The sequence below is a fragment of the Elgaria multicarinata genome, chromosome 12 (genome assembly GCF_023053635.1).
Source record: "Elgaria multicarinata webbii isolate HBS135686 ecotype San Diego chromosome 12, rElgMul1.1.pri, whole genome shotgun sequence".
NCBI lineage: Eukaryota > Metazoa > Chordata > Lepidosauria > Squamata > Anguidae > Elgaria > Elgaria multicarinata.
Window position 1 is genome coordinate 23232130 of NC_086182.1, and position 15621 is coordinate 23247750.

At 46.2% G+C, this 15621-nt stretch overlaps 1 protein-coding gene across 1 annotated transcript in view; it reads right to left on the reverse strand.

The window, feature by feature from the left end:
* The window catches only part of KIRREL3 (kirre like nephrin family adhesion molecule 3), a 772855-nt gene that overhangs the window by 65588 nt on the left and 691646 nt on the right, over nucleotides 1-15621 (reverse strand). The window contains exons 8-9 of the mRNA XM_063139310.1: nucleotides 14655-14803; nucleotides 12890-13017 (exon numbers count right to left, since the gene is read on the reverse strand). Of these exons, the coding sequence (XP_062995380.1) occupies nucleotides 12890-13017; nucleotides 14655-14803 (277 nt within the window). The remainder of the gene's footprint in view (nucleotides 1-12889; nucleotides 13018-14654; nucleotides 14804-15621) is intronic.

The window sequence follows — 15621 nt, forward strand, 5'->3', positions numbered from 1 at the left end:
TCCCACAGCCCTACTTTTCGTCACCCCAGCTCACTGCAGACAATACATTAAAAACAAAACAAAATCATAGCCACTGAATTCAGCTTAGTGTCTCTCTCAGCTCAGCTTGGTCTCCCCTTCAGCTTAGCTCGGCTCCCTCCTCAGCTCAGCTCCCCAGGTGGCCCACCCCTGAGGCTGGGTCTTCCCACACCCTTCAACTTAAGCAAGAGATGAATGCTCTGAAGTTTGCTTGAATTCAGCTTAGTGTCTCTCTCAGCTCAGCTTGGTGCCCCCTTCAGCTTAGCTCAGCTCCCTCCTCAGCTCAGCTCCCCAGGTGAGGGTTCAGCTGGTCCACCCCTGAGGCTGGGTCTGCCCACACCATTCAACTTAAGCAAGAGATGAATGCTCTGAAGTTTGCTTGAATTCAGCTTAGTGTCTCTCTCAGCTCAGCTTGGTGCCCCCTTCAGCTTAGCTCAGCTCCCTCCTCAGCTCAGCTCCCCAGGTGAGGGTTCAGCTGGCCCACCCCTGAGGCTGGGTCTGCCCACACCATTCAACTTAAGCAAGAGATGAATGCTCTGAAGTTTGCTTACTCTGTCAAGTCAGTTCTACCTGGTTGCTCATCCCCTTCATCTCCCAGCGCCCCACCTCTTTGACCCTGCTTGAATCCACGCTGCCAGACACGGCAGCCCTATTGCCCACACCGGTGCAATCAACAGCTTTATTAAAACTTCCTAAATGCTGAAGTAAGGAACTTTGATGCAGGCCAGTCAGCAAAAATGCAAGCTCCAGTGGTATTTGGAAATATGATGAGTCTAAAACAAATATGGCCTTTAAGACTCAACTCTGTCTAATTGCCTGCAGAAGCTGTTGAAGCCGGGTGGCTAATTTTCCATCTATGCAACTGGAGCTGTCAGGATCTATCTGCTGCTAAAGTGGACAGGCATTAACTTTCAGTGTTGGGATTTGCATACTGGGTGATGCTATTTCCTCACCTGTCTGCACAGGGCAGAACTGAGGCATCTGTCATCCTTCTCCTGCAGAAATTTGGACGGCCTCCCTACGGGCCTGCTTCCTTTTGCCTTTCCGGCATGTGTTTGCTATGTAAACACAATCCAGCATGTTGGTTATTGGCACGGCGGAGCGTCTGATCTAGCAGCCAATTCCTCTGCTCAGTCTGGGAGTTTACACTGATGCTTAGCAAAACACTGAAAGGCCCTTAGCAGTAGTTAGAAATATTGCAAAGGCAGCTCATATCAAAACCACTGCATTTGGGAAAGTGTTAAAAATGGAAGTGTCTCATTTAAAAAAGGAAAGCAGCCCAGTTAGAACAGATGTCTTGGCCTTCTTATTGAGAGACTATCCGAAGAGGGACGATGCCGTTTTCTTGTTTGTGGGTTTAGGATTTCTTTTCAGGGTGTGCATTCATCCTTTTTCTCCAAGAACCAATCCTCCATTGACATGGTTTTGGAGAAAATAAATAAGGAAGTAAGTTCCGGTTGAGTTTTGGGCCCTTTTGCACACCCTCCATTGCCTCTGGTCAGAGTCTCGCCTTTGGGCATAATGCCTAAAAAATTCACAATTTATCCCATTCACAGGGTGGATCTGTTAATGATTCCATCCCTGATGAGTTATGTACAGTGCATTATGCCTCCTTTGACAGCGCCATACGTTCGATGTTGTGGAAGGGGGGCTGGGCTTTTGGCTGGGCGGGCTCTTATAGTCCCAGCCCCGCCCTGTCTCTTAAGGCACATGTGCCTATGCATGTGAGGTGCCTTTAGTCTTCTCCTTCCCCCTGGCAACAACTGCTTCCCATCCAAGCTGTTCTGGCTGGACAGGTATCGGATTAATTCCAGATGATGGTGGGACAATGCCAGAGCTGGTCCAAGAATTTTTGCCGCTTGAGGAAAGGATAAGATTATCTCCCCCCCCCCCAATTTCACAGGTGCTTTTTCTGGAGGATGGCAATGGCAGGGGGTGCATGAGAAATGCCACAGATAGTCACTACTGCCACCCACAGCATCTGCTGCCTGTGGTGACTGCTTCTCTCTACTTAATGATAGGGCCGGCTTTGGGTGGGCAAAGCATTCATGAAGCATCTTTACCAACCTAGTAGACCATCTTCCCCAGCCATTCTGTAAGAGGAGACCTTGCTGGCCATTCCGTGATGGACAGAACGTCAGCATGAAACATCTCAAAAGCAGGGCCTTCTCAGTGGTAGCACCCGCCCTCTGGAACACTCCTGTCTGTGCAGTTTGTGAGGCAGAAAATGTGTTTTAAACCCCTCTGGAAAACATACTAGTTGACATGAGCTTTCTCTGCCCTGGAACTGACTATCGTCCTTGTTGATGTTGTTGAAATTGTTTATTAACAGCACATATACCATTGGGTTTTGATGTCGATGCATGCTCAGAGATTTTATTATATTAAGCACTATGCAAGTATTATTAATAAATAGAAAGGAACAACTAACATTACGTGAACTGGGGAGATACCATGTCTCCATCTATGCAGATAGGATAAAGCTAGACAGAAACATAGGATACTGGCTAATACCAGTCTCACTATTTTGTCCATCCAGCCTAGCATTGTCTATTCTGGCTGGCAGTTAGGGATGTCACACATGTCCAACTGGGTCCAGAAGTCTGACAAACTTCCCCATGTCTGCTCCCCAAACCAAGTTGGATGTTCACCCCCATCTGGAGCTTATATTGTGCACAACAATGGAGGCTCCGGAGATTATGTAATTCCCTTTAGTAAATGACAGCCATAAAGGCCCTATTTACGCAAGGGTGACACACAATGTGCAGAGCCCAGAAATTGTGCATTTTCCCCATTGTGTAAATGGTGGCTGTAAGGGCCCCATTTATGCAAGAACAAAGGCACAAACGCTCCATTCGCACCTTTACTCTTATGTAGATGGGGCCTTTACAGCTGCCATTTACACAACCAGGGGAATTATGTAATTTCCAGCACCTCCATTGTGCACAACAATGGAGGTTCCGGGTGGAGGTGGCTGGTGGCTGGGCACGCGTTGGACGTTCTCTGATCTGCCCAAGATGCCTGTGCTGGCAATGGCTGTCCAGGGTCTCAGGAAGATGACTATGGGATCCTTCTAACTGGAGATGCCCGGAATTGGACCTGGGTCATTCTGCATGCAAAATATGTTCCCTCCTACGGAGCTGTGGCCTCTCCCCTTTCATTCCTGCCCACGGCAAGTGAGTGGAAAAATAAGATTGTTAAGGTTAGGGGCTTTAAAGCGGGGGCTATTATAGGCGGCAGGATGGCATGGCAAGGAATTTGGGACATTCTGGCTTGAGAGAAATTGAGCTGGCTCCGGGATCGGGAAAAGAGAACAGGGCTGTTCTAAATGAAATAAAATGTAACAGAGCAACATTTCCACATCCAAGCTAAGGGATGATTGAGCGCTCTTAGCACAGCACAATTTTTTCAGCTTCCCTTGGCAGAAATGGATCGACGCTAATGTCTTTATCATTTCCAAGTAGAGACTGCAATCTCGTCTAAAGCCATGCTAGCCTTGGAGTTGTGCAGCAGTCATTTGTCAGCTAGAGGGAGCCAAAGGAAAGGTGAGAAGGGCTGAAAGTCATTTGTAACACCAGCCGACTCCTGAGAAGGCTGACTTCTAACTTGTTCTGCCCGAGGCTGAGATGGGGGAACTGATAAGGAAGGTTCAGGTCACAAAAGAACCAAATGAAATAGGAGCTGCAAAGAGGCTGGCGATTCCCAAAGAATACCAACGAGGGGAAAAGGGGGGAAAGTAAAAGTTAAAATTAGCAGGCCTTTGCCCAACAATAAAAAAGTGGGTGATTTGGGGTTCCCCCCCCTTCTCCATTGAATTTTATTCTATTTTGAAATTAAGACAACAAATAAAGGCTTTGGCTATTGGGCAGTATAAAAATGTAATAAATAAATAAATAAACAAACAAACAAACCAGAAGAACATACATAATAATAAATCAAGATCATGAAAGAAAGAAAATAATTCACTAATTATAAGTCTTAGGGCGCAGTCCGGCATGGATTGTTGACAAACCCAGAGGCTGTCAACTCACCAATGCAGGGTGGGGTGTGAGCAGAGGCAATCTTCACCTCCATGCTCCAGGTGCCCTTGCATTTTTGCTAGATGGGCGATTTCACCCGTCTAGCAACAGTGCCTCAGAGAGGAAGAGAAGGAGGCTGGGGCAGCTATAGGATATGCTCTGTCATTGCCACCCCAATCTCCTCCCTCACCCCTCAGGAACACTGGCTTTTCCCAATCTCCATGCTCCTTTTTCTGAGTGTGGAGAGGTAGCCAGTGTGGTTCTTTCCAAGCCAGCTATGAGGGGGATGGGGGCAGGGAGCATGGTTTCCTGGCTCTGAGGTTGGAGCCCTGTGGCTGACCTCAGAGCCAGGAAAATGAACTATCCTCTCACTTCCCTCCAATGCTGCCTGGGCAGCATAGATTGCTCCCTCCATCTATAACTGAAACAAACTTTCTATATGGTGCCACACTATCTTTCTTAAATTTAGCATTCCTTGTTTGCTGCACTTGCTGAATAAAACAATCCACGGGTCTTTAGCTGGTTGCTTTGAAGACTTCCAATTATACGCTGGACATGTGTTTGCAGCTGTATACAATTGCTTAAGAAGGTCTTTATGCAGGAATCCAGGATCATTAGATTCAAAGATAAACATAGATTTAGGAGTTAACAATGGTCTAAGTTGAAGAAATTCCTGACAGTAATCACACATTATTATTATTGTAGGGAATGGACCCTAGATCGGTGGTTTAAAAACAGACTTTGCCTACAGATTCAGTCCCTGGCATCTTCAGTTCAGGTAGCAAGAAATGGGAAAGACCTTGGGGAGACACTGCCAGTCAGAGTGGCCATCAACACAGGGCTAGATGGACCACAGGCAGCTTCACTTATTCAGAACAAATTTGTAAAATCCATTCCATCTGTGTTCCATGGATTCTCATGGTGCCTTTTCCCCCTAACATCTCCTCATTGATGGAATCTGATTTTTTCCCCCAGTTTCCAGAATTTGTGCAAATTTGCTCTTGCAAAAATGTGCAAATCCCCTCATTCTGCAAATTTCTCCCAAAATGTGCACTATCATGCTATAGTTTATGGGGAAAATGCACATTTTTGGCCAGTGGTGTTTTTTTTATTTTGTGTATTTCCTATGACTAAATTTGCATAAAATTCAGGAAATTAAAAAATAAAAATGGTTTTCTAGTCTGAGGAATCCATAAAACTCAGGAAAATCTGGTCCACTGCAGAAACGGCGGGTCAGATCCATAAAAGTCTGAATTCATTTGATTCCACTGCAGTTTTCTCTGATATCCTTATTCAAATTAACTGCAACTCTTTTCAGCTGGTAGGGCTCTTTTCCATTGCAAAACATGACTGTGAGGATGGTAGGTGTATGCATTGAAAAGGACACCTTGATGCAGTTGGGAACTCTGCTTTTTCAGAGTTCCCAAACTCACGCAGATGGAGATGGCAGATGTGCAGTTCAAGCTGTGGAAGGCAGGATTGGTGCAGACCCTGCTGCTGCCTGCCTGCCTTGTGTCAAATGGACACTGCAGTTCTTAAAAGGCTGGGCAACTTTGGGAAGGTTGCATTCAATCCATACTCAAGGTGCCCAGAACCTGGTATCTTAGCAGGTGCAGCCTGATTCTTGACCTCTGTCCATGGTGCTGGACATGGAGGTCAGCTGTGAATTCCATTGCATTAGACCCACACATGGCTGGGGAGACAGAGTTTCTGGACGAAGGCCACTCAGTGAGTGTCTCTGGCTGCCATTTGTTTAGGGCAGGGAAACTTGCACTGCACTGCAGTGACATTGCATCTTAGTCCCGTTCAGGCATTAGCCCACACTCATTGGGACTTAAATGGATGTGGCTAAACCTGCAAGTCCTTTGCCCAAATTACCTTCATGCTCAATGCCTGGAAGTCTAAAGAGGAACCAGCATGTGTGATGATCTTGGGGGCAAGGCTTGCATATGCACTCATGTCCCCAATTTTAGCTCTCACATGCACAGGGGCTAATGCATTTTCTGCTAGTAGGACGTACCAAGGAAGACAAGATAAAGTGACCCAGGGCTGCTGCTTTTGGCAGTGGCCACGTGTGCCCCTCAACATCTATGTCTTGTCTGTTCAGGTAAGAAGCTCACCTGATAGAGTCTTAACTGTGAGAAGGAGGATACTTTGCAGCTTACACCAGAAGGGTAGCTATGCTAGTCTTTCACAGCAAAGCTAGCCAAGAGTCTTCTCACCTTATGAACTACTAGCAGATTTATCCTGGCAAAGGCTTTTATGGACATTACTGCCGAGGAGAAGAATGTAACCTTTTTTTCTGCGGTAAGGCTTATCTTAATTTAAACACTAAGAGGTCGACATTCTTTTGGGGCATGTGGGAAGATCTGGCAATTTCAGAAACTGTCAAGGCCACCACCACAATACAGCTGTCAGAAGGGACGAGGAAGCTGCCCAAAAGACTGAGTGCAAGGTTGAAGCTAGGTCTGATCCCCAATGTACTAAATGGCTCCTCTGAACCCACAGTTTTCAAGGCCAACGGAAACCCATTTCTCAGAGGGCAAACTGTTTTTCTCCCTTGCCCCTATCTGCCAAGCAAGTCATTTCTCCCTATCTCCTTTTCCACTCTCCATCTGGATTCCCCACCCCACCCCATAGATTCTTACTGGAGCTTACCACCCATAAACATCCTCTCTCTGTTTAATGGATCACTTTTTAAAGCCACCCTTCCCAACCCAATACTAGTGACTCATCCAGATCGGGGTCCCTGGGCTTACTTTAGAGTAAAAAAACAACACAACAATATCCCCCTACTCCAAAATTGAAAATGTTATTTTGGTCCCAAGTTATGTTGGTCTAGGAACTGCGTCATCGAATGGGTCTCAAAAATAACACAGACCTCTCACATTTCATGTTGTGTTCCTTCTTCTTAAGGCATGGTTCTTCATGTGGTTGTATAGAATACAGTTATTATGCCATGCTCCCTGCTTACAGTTATTAGGTATGCTTTTGACCAGAGTGGAACAGGCCGTCTATAGGTATGAGGCTCTCACACCTTAGCCGTATAGAATTGCTCACAAAGAAAGCTCAACGCGGTGATGGTTTGCAAAGTTCCACCTGCCACAAAGAGGTTAAGCGACGCCTTGGCCTTTGATTAACCCAGATGCTGCTCAGAATGGGAATCAATTGGACTTCTATTAGGGCAATTCTGCAAAGATCCCCTTTGAGCTGCAGAAATGTGGAAAGTGCTGTGAGTGCCATGGAAACCCGTCCTTTCAGTTTTTATTAGGCCAGTTACATAAATCAACCTCCTTGACCTCTGCCTGGCCTAAAATGTTCTCCTCTTTTCTTTTAAACTGCCGTGAAAGTTCCCCACCATCTCTGGCTGGCCAGCCCCAACTGCTTTTGCTCTTTGGTCTTGAGCATCTTCTTTCTGTGCTTCGGACCAAGAGAACTGCCGATGCCATCTTCCTTCTGTCTTGATGCCCAAGGGCCAAAACAGACATTACTTTCAATCTGTAATGTAGCAGCTAGCAATTTGGATTGGGACCCTAGCATAGGGAGTGAGAGGCTTTTAAGATCCAGATCTGCTCCCTGCACCTGGTCTAGACTAAAAACAAACAAAGGACACAGCTGCTAGGCACAGATTGAAAATAATGTCCCTTTTGGCCCTTAAACGGATCAAACACCCTATACGTTTGCTTCCCTCCAGGCAGTGAGATAATGCAGCCACTGTTTGGGGATCTTGGAGGGTGGAACTCATCAAGCTTTCATCAGCTAGGCCCTCTGGACTTGGCCTTGCTTCCCATGAGCCGGCTGGACTCAATCTGCATTGAGTTGGACCAGTTTATGGATTTTCTGCTCTTTCCCCACCCCCCATAAGTAGAAAGTTGTGCAATTTGCATAATTTGCACACATTCTGGCTGTAATTTGCACACGTTCAGACCATAACTTGCGTAATTTGCACAGATTGCAACTGTAATTTTTGCAAATTATGCAATTTGAAGGTGCAGTTTGTGCAACTTTCTATTTACAACTGCCCCTCCCCCCTTTAGAAAAAGTTCCCGGATTTTAGGAAAAACCCAACGGTGGGCAGCAGGAATCTGTCAGGCCCCAAAAGGGCTTGATTTGCAAATGACAGATATCCCTACCAGTGGTGCAGCTAGGACTGGCCACTGGGGGTGAAATCCAATGACCACCAAGAGACCAGCAGGTGGTTGGTGCAGTGGAAACAGGCCCACTGAGCCTGAAGGTGCCTGGGGCAATATCCTTCTTGTATCTTTATTTTCTGAAACACTGCATGACCAAGAATAGCAAGCTGGGCATATAAATGCTAACAGATGCACATTTTATTCTCTCTCTCTCTCTCTCTCTCTCTCTCTCTCTCTCTCTCTCTCTCTCTCTCTCCCCCAATTGGAGTCAACCAGAAGGGCCTTTACTGTGGTAGCCCCTTTTCTTTGGAACTCCCTGCCCCTGGATGCCAGGCAGGCACCAACATCATGCTGCTTTTGGCACCTCCTAAACACAGCTCTATTCCAGGAAGCTTTCCTTAACTTGACCGGCCACATTTTTTTTTTTGGACATTCTCTTTTTAAAAAGAACACGCATAAAATGGTGCTTTAGTCTTTCTATCTTTTTATTGTTTTACCCTTACGTTCTCGTAAATCAGCTTCCTAATAATCCCAGCATTTTTAAAAGCAACAACAACCCTACATATCCAAGTTTCTAGCCCTTATTGTTGTGTGTTGAGATATGCATAAGTATGCAATGCCTTTTGGAACTACAGAAGCCAGGTGGGCTAGACAGGATTTTCAGGAAGTGGTGACCAAACAGTTAAAGAAAAATGTAGTGGGGGTGGGAGAGGAGAAATGTGCTTCACCACAGAAATAATACACATGGTAATCTAAAGACACTGCCCCCCACCCAAGACCATTAAGTCTAGCATCCAAAATTACCTAGCTGCACCACTATGTCCAAATCATTCTCTGTGAATCTACCTCCCAGGGTTGATTTGCATCTGAAATAATGTTGGCGTGAGCTCTTTATATGAAGGGCAGGAGGCAAATGTTGCGGGCGGAATAAGGATAGAGCAGGCAGGCATAGTCTTTGCGTTGCAAGGCGGGACACCAACATGTTTGATTTACCAGCTCAGAAACAGCTAGTTGGCCCTTCTGAACTTCAAACATCCACAGATGTCTGATCCTGCTGCTGTAGGGATTTCCAGCTGGAAGCAAGAGTGGTGCGGCTGAGAGCAAAAGATTAATCTGATGAGCAAATTTGTGAGCCTCCTCGATGGCTTAGACTTTGCAACGACTCGGCATTTATTTACCCAGCCTTTTCCCAACGGCTCAAAGACATTCACATGTGATGCAGCGATGTGCCACACACCTGTCTCTTGCATTGCTGCGACTTCTGGCCTCATGTTGTAATAACTTCCACCATCCCAGCTGGCCTTCTTCGGTCTCTGCCAGAAGGAATATGGATATGCTAGTTGGAGACCAAGTCCTATGAAGGGCAAGGTGCTGCATCTCAGTGGGAAGGGATGCAGCTCCGTGGTAGAGCAGGAGGTGTCTGGTGTTATGCTGTACCAAAGGGAGGAGTCCTCCTCCTCCTCCGAGGAAGACGACGACCAGGGATCTGAGGTGCAACTAGAATCAGGAAAGGAGGTGGAAGAGGCAGAGGCCGGTGTATCATAACAGCAGGCAGGGAAACCCGAAACCCCTGATAACATTTCAGACATTCCTCAGTTGTTGGAAGCCAAACTTGAGGTCATAAATCCTGTGCAGTGATGCAGAAGTAAAAGGCTCCAGAGCACGTGGGCAGTGATGGTTATATAGCACCGGTGGCGTTAATGAGGCAGCTGAGGGTGATTAACAACTGGCTATATAAGAAACCCAGGAGCTCATTCATGTTGCTGAGAGCAAAGTGTTGCATCGCTGGCGTCTTGTGTACTTCTCGGCTTGGCTCGTGACCTTGGAATCTCTGGCATTCATTTGGACTTCTCCCTCTGACTTCCTGGATCGGATTGGAGCTCTGCGACTTCCTGGCTCTTGATCTCTGGACTGGACTAGACTATGGTAGGCACTTCACCTCTCCTGGATACTGACTTGTGGACTGGTTGGACTTCAGCTTGGACCCCCTGACTCTCTGGCTTTTGACCCACGGACTGTTTGGACAACGTTTTGGTCTCTGGCAGAACTCTGCCACTGCAGAAACAGGACATCTGGTTCGATCGCCTGCATTTCCGAGAAGGGCTGGAAAATCTCCAGCCTGAAATCCTGGAAATCCATTGCTGCCAGTCAGTGTTGTCAGTACTGGACTACATGGACCAAGGGTCTGATTCATTACAAGGAAGCTCCCTACATTCCTATGAATTTGATACGTTTAACCTAGAAGAGAGCTTATTAGGAGCCCATATTGCCTTTCCCCAGTATCTGAAAGCCTGTCACCTAGATGATGCATTTTTCTGCTGATCCGTATAGTAGGATCCAATGAAGAGGTTCAAGTTACAATAAAGTCAAGTTACAATAAAGCCTGATGGTATGAGCTGTTTGACTCACCTTGGAAGGTGGTGGACTCTGCATGGTTGGAGGTTTCTGAGCAGAGACTGGTTGGGCACCTATGAGGGATGCTGCAGCAGTGGGTTTTCTGTATGGGCAGGAGGTTTGAGTAGACCACCATTGAAGCATGCTCCAATTTTATAGTGGATTAGTTTAAGGCCATTTGAGATGAGATTTAAATCAGGGACATTATGGATTAGAAGTCACAGACTTAGCCACTGCTCTTTCAAAGAGCCTGATAAAGAGCCTGATAGGGTAATATTTATTTAGATTGGGGATGGGTGACCTGTGGCCAGTGGACCACAGGTGTCCGTCCCTCAGGACTAGGGATGTATGAGAAATCCTTTCAGTTTGTTCTTGATCAAGAGTTACCGAGTCTGCACTTTCCAGACCAAATGCAGATTCGGATGCAATCTGCAGCCAAAGGCTGTGCGTTTCTGAGTTTGCAATGTGGTTCACAGACCCCACACCCCAAAATGCATTTGAAAGCATACATACATTTGAAAAACGTGCATGAAAAATGTATACGTTTGACAAATGCGAACAATTATGCTTTACTCAATGGGAGAAGAACGTGGCGATTCTTCTCCCATTGGGAGAAGTGGCCTCTCTCCCATAAATAATAATGAATATATATATATGAGTTTTTTGGTGAAATTCAGTAGCACACTGGCTACTGTGTGGGTGGGTGAGAGAGAGAGAGAGAGAGAGAGAGAGAGAGAGAGAGAGAGAGAGAGAGAATGGGAAGTGATCCAGAATGTAAGAGAAAAAGATGGGAAGAATTAATTCACTGGTAGATCAGTGGAGAGACAAAACAAGTTTGTCTTCTGTGAAATAGAGTTCTGTTGGTGCTGAAAATGGTGGAGTCAAAGGAAATGTTTAGTGCAGTGGTTCCCAACTGGTGGTCCGCGGACCCCGGGAGGTCCACGTAAACCACCCAGGGGGTCCGTGGCACCATTCACATATTACCTCTGCAAGGTCTGCATTTTAATAAAAGAAAATATGTCGTCTCCTGCACTCCGTTTGCTTCTACAGTGACGTCATGCGTGAAAGCACCTGCATGATTTAGCGACTAGCTTCAGAGATTACTTCCCTGCACCTAATCCTGAAAACTCACGGAGAAGGAATCCTTTTGAATGTGGTGATGTACAACTAACAACTCTATCTGCGGAAAAGCAAGATGCACTTGCTGACGTGACTTGTGATGGTTCATTGAAATCATTTTTTAAAGAATATAGACTGGACCAATTCTGGGTGAAGGTTTTGCCTGATTAAAAGAAGTTAGGTGAAAAAGCTTTGAAACATTGAGTTCCCTTTTGTTCCACATATCTTTGTTAACAAACATTTTCTGCATTTTGTTATATGAAGAACAAGCATAGAAATCGGATCGATGTTGTTCCAGATTTGAAATTAAAAGTAGGAAATATTGAACCGGATGTGGAAGGGATTGTTAGGGACAAAAAGAGGCATGATTTCTCCCATCACGTTTAGGTTTAGACATGTCATAATTTGTTCAATTGTAAACTAGACATTAGTAAAATTAAATTCATCTTTATATTCCTAACTAAATCATTGTCATTTTTGCGAGGTAATATCAGAAATATCACAAATTTTATGTTTTGTTTTTTAGTATACCTAAAATCCTTTGCTTATTAGGGGCTACCCCTTATTTTCTCCAAAAAATTGCTTTGCACAGGTAACAACCATAGAGATAACAAAATTTTCAAAAGTAAGGGGTCCATGGCTTGGCATTTGAAAAACAAGGGGTCTGCAGTACTTAGCTAATTGGGAACCACTGGTTTAGTGAGTTGGGTCTCAGAATCCACCTCTGCCTTTTACTCAGTCTTTTTATTTATTTATATTTATTTATTATGTTTCTATACTGCCCAATAGCCGAGGCTCTCTGGGCAGTTCACAGTTAAAACCATGAAATTCAAGGGATCAAAACATAATATAAGGCTTTTAAAGTTTAAGAAAATACCACCGAAAACCAAAATAAACCTATCAGCAGTTTCAGGCCAGGGAAAGACTGTGTGAAAACATGTGTTTTCAGGAGACCTTTAAAGCATGTTACTCTCTGGGCAGTTACTCTATGTAGTAACAAGTCATGCCTACCATGGCAGTTTCTCAATTTGCCAAATATGCCCATGGGCTGAAAAAAGTTGCCGACTTTTGCTCCAGCGTATCAATTCACAAAGCGCATGATGTGAGTTGCTGCCATCTTGTGACCTGTCATTGGCAACGCTCAGATCGCAGACCCTCCCCTCAATTGCCCAGCCAATTTTGACCAGCACTGCCCAATATTCTTACCACGCCAGAGCCCCGCTTCATCCAGACGATGGTCAGAGATGGGTTTCCAATCCATGCACAGTTAAATATGGCATCCGATCCGAGGTCGACAAGGAGGGATTGTGGCTCTGTCATCATTCGTGGCCCAACTGAAATAAGAGATTTGTCATAGAAATGCCCCAATGCAGGACAGGACGGTTGCTAAACTATTCTTTATGGCAAGGATGGGAAGGAGGTTAATGGAACAATGGAGGACTGAGGGTTGAGGTATCAAGCTTGAATTGTGCATTTCCCCTGTGGCCTATATCCTTGACTCCAGAGAGGAATGGAATCTTCATGACTAATCCAGAGTTGTTCAGTCTAACCCTTTCATGGGAAGGGACACACATGGACAATACGCAGGAGTAAATCATTCATATATGACAGCTTTCTCTAACCTGGTACCCTCCAGATTTGTTGGACTACTACCTCCAGGATGGTAGTGCCATGCTGGGTCGGGCTGATGGGAGCTGAAGTCCAAAACATCTGATGGTCAACATGTTAAGGGAGGCCTAGGTTCTTCAGCTTCAAAATGGCGAGTTTCTCACTATTCAGGCTGTTGGTGTAAATGGCTATGTTCCTCTTGGGGGCATTGAGGAGGAAAGCCTGGGGCATGGCTGTGGCACCATCAGGAAACACTCCTGCCTGCCGCTCCAGTGAAGTGATGGTGCCTGCAGCCCAACTCAGTAGTTTGAGTACTGAGTAGGTTGGTTAGACAGAACTGTATCAAGGCATACGGGGCTGCATATGTCCCATGCAAAGCACTAGAGTGGCATTAGTAGGGATGTGCTCCGCTTCTAATCGGACCGGCGAATAAGAAGCGGAGTGGGGTGCTTCGCCTCCCCTTAAGGCAGAGGCGAAGAGGATTGGGGGGCCGGCGGAGCATGGCGAAGAGGATCGAGGTGAAGGCGGATCCTTCGCCTCGATCCGGAGCTCCGCTGGAAAGGTAAGTGGGTTTTACCGGGCCCTGCCGCTGGGCGACAGCGGCAGGGCCCGGTAAACCCCCCCTCCTCTCCCTTACCTGCCTCCGTCCACGGTCCCTCAGCTTCTTCAATTGAGCCCACGGTTCAACCAGGAAGTCTAGGCCGCACTTGCGGCCCAGACTTCCTGGTTGAACCGCGACCTCAATTGAAGAAGCTGACGGACCGCGGACGGAGGCAGGTAAGGCCCCCCTCCCCGTTGGTCCCTTACCGGGCTCTGCCGCCGTCGCCGCATGGGCGGCGATGGCGGCAGGGCCCGGTAACCCCCCCATGGGGGAGGGAACGGAGCTCCGATCCGGATCCGGAGCTCCGAGCGGAGCGGAATGGGCATAGGCAGAGTGGGGGCGGGGCGGAGCGGCCTGATCCGAAAATGGCGGATCTGGAAGTGAAGCGGAGTGGGGGGTCCGTGCACGCCCCTTGGCATTAGCTCATTCTTTGGACTTGCCTTATGGTCACTCGCCCAAAAGTTTGACCACTGCTATTCTAACTTTAGCATAAGAAGCTAATTCATGCATGGTTTCCCATCAAAACTGTATTTGGACAATTAGTCGACAATAGTTTGGTTCTCATTCTGGCTTCATTCTTTTTTTAAAAAAAAAATCACGGATGAAAGGTGTGAGTGTGAATACCTAATTCCTGTAAAATGCACTGAAAGGCTCATCCTTATAATGCATTATCTAGCCAACTATTGGGCTACCAAGGAGCCAATCTGAAGTGTTAACTCTACTGGCCAGTGCTGTTGATAGTTTAACAGCTGAGCTACTTACAGTAAACATCTACTGTCCTGCTGATGTTGGTACTGCCCAAAGCATTGGTCACTTCGCAAGAGACTGGTTCGAAAAAATAGGTATGGTCAACAATTGCCTCATAAGAGTCACCTGATGCTTCCTTTATAATGTGTCCCTTTTTGGCCCACCTGCAAAGAGACAACAAAGAGAATGAGAGAGGTGTGTTAAAATGGTACTGGCTCATAAACTCTGATCCACATTTAAGCCACAAATACAGCACAAGGCAAGAGATTAAAACCACTACAACAAAACTCAATGAAGCACCCAGGGATAAAACCCTGATATTGAGGTCTGATGCACATGAATAAGTTGCAACATTGCATCCATGTAAAATGCCACTGTCTGAAGGCTCCTCTAGCAGTATTCTCCAAACAATGCTTATTTGTGGTGGCTTGCAGAGACATGGAGAAAGCTGCTGGGTCAGTCTGTTGGGTTGTTTCAAACTATAGTTCAGTATAAACTTCCGGATCAGCATGGTGAATACACCATTACTTGCCATCTATTTTATTGAGTACATGCTTGTCCCACCTCCCTTCCATCATGGAATTCAAGATGTCATATGTGGGGCTCCTGGTTAGATTAGGAAGGTGGATACCTCATCTGCCTTCTGACTATTCACTGGGACCTTAATATGCGAAGTAGCCTTCGTTGCAGTGACATTTTGGGTGACCCTCATGGATCATCTTCTGTCTATGCATTGGCATTATCCTTTTGCAGTCTGCTTCCTACTCCTCACTATGACTAAACAACAGTGAATGAATGTGGTGCAGTGGATAGAGCATGAGGCATAGAGTAGAGAGACCTGGGTTCAGATATTCACTCTTAACCCATCATAAAACTCACTGAGTGACCTTGAGACATTCACTATTTCACATCCTAGCTTGCACCACTGGGCCGTTCTGACAATAGTTTGGGATAACCCTATGCGATCATGGAGATTGTCCAT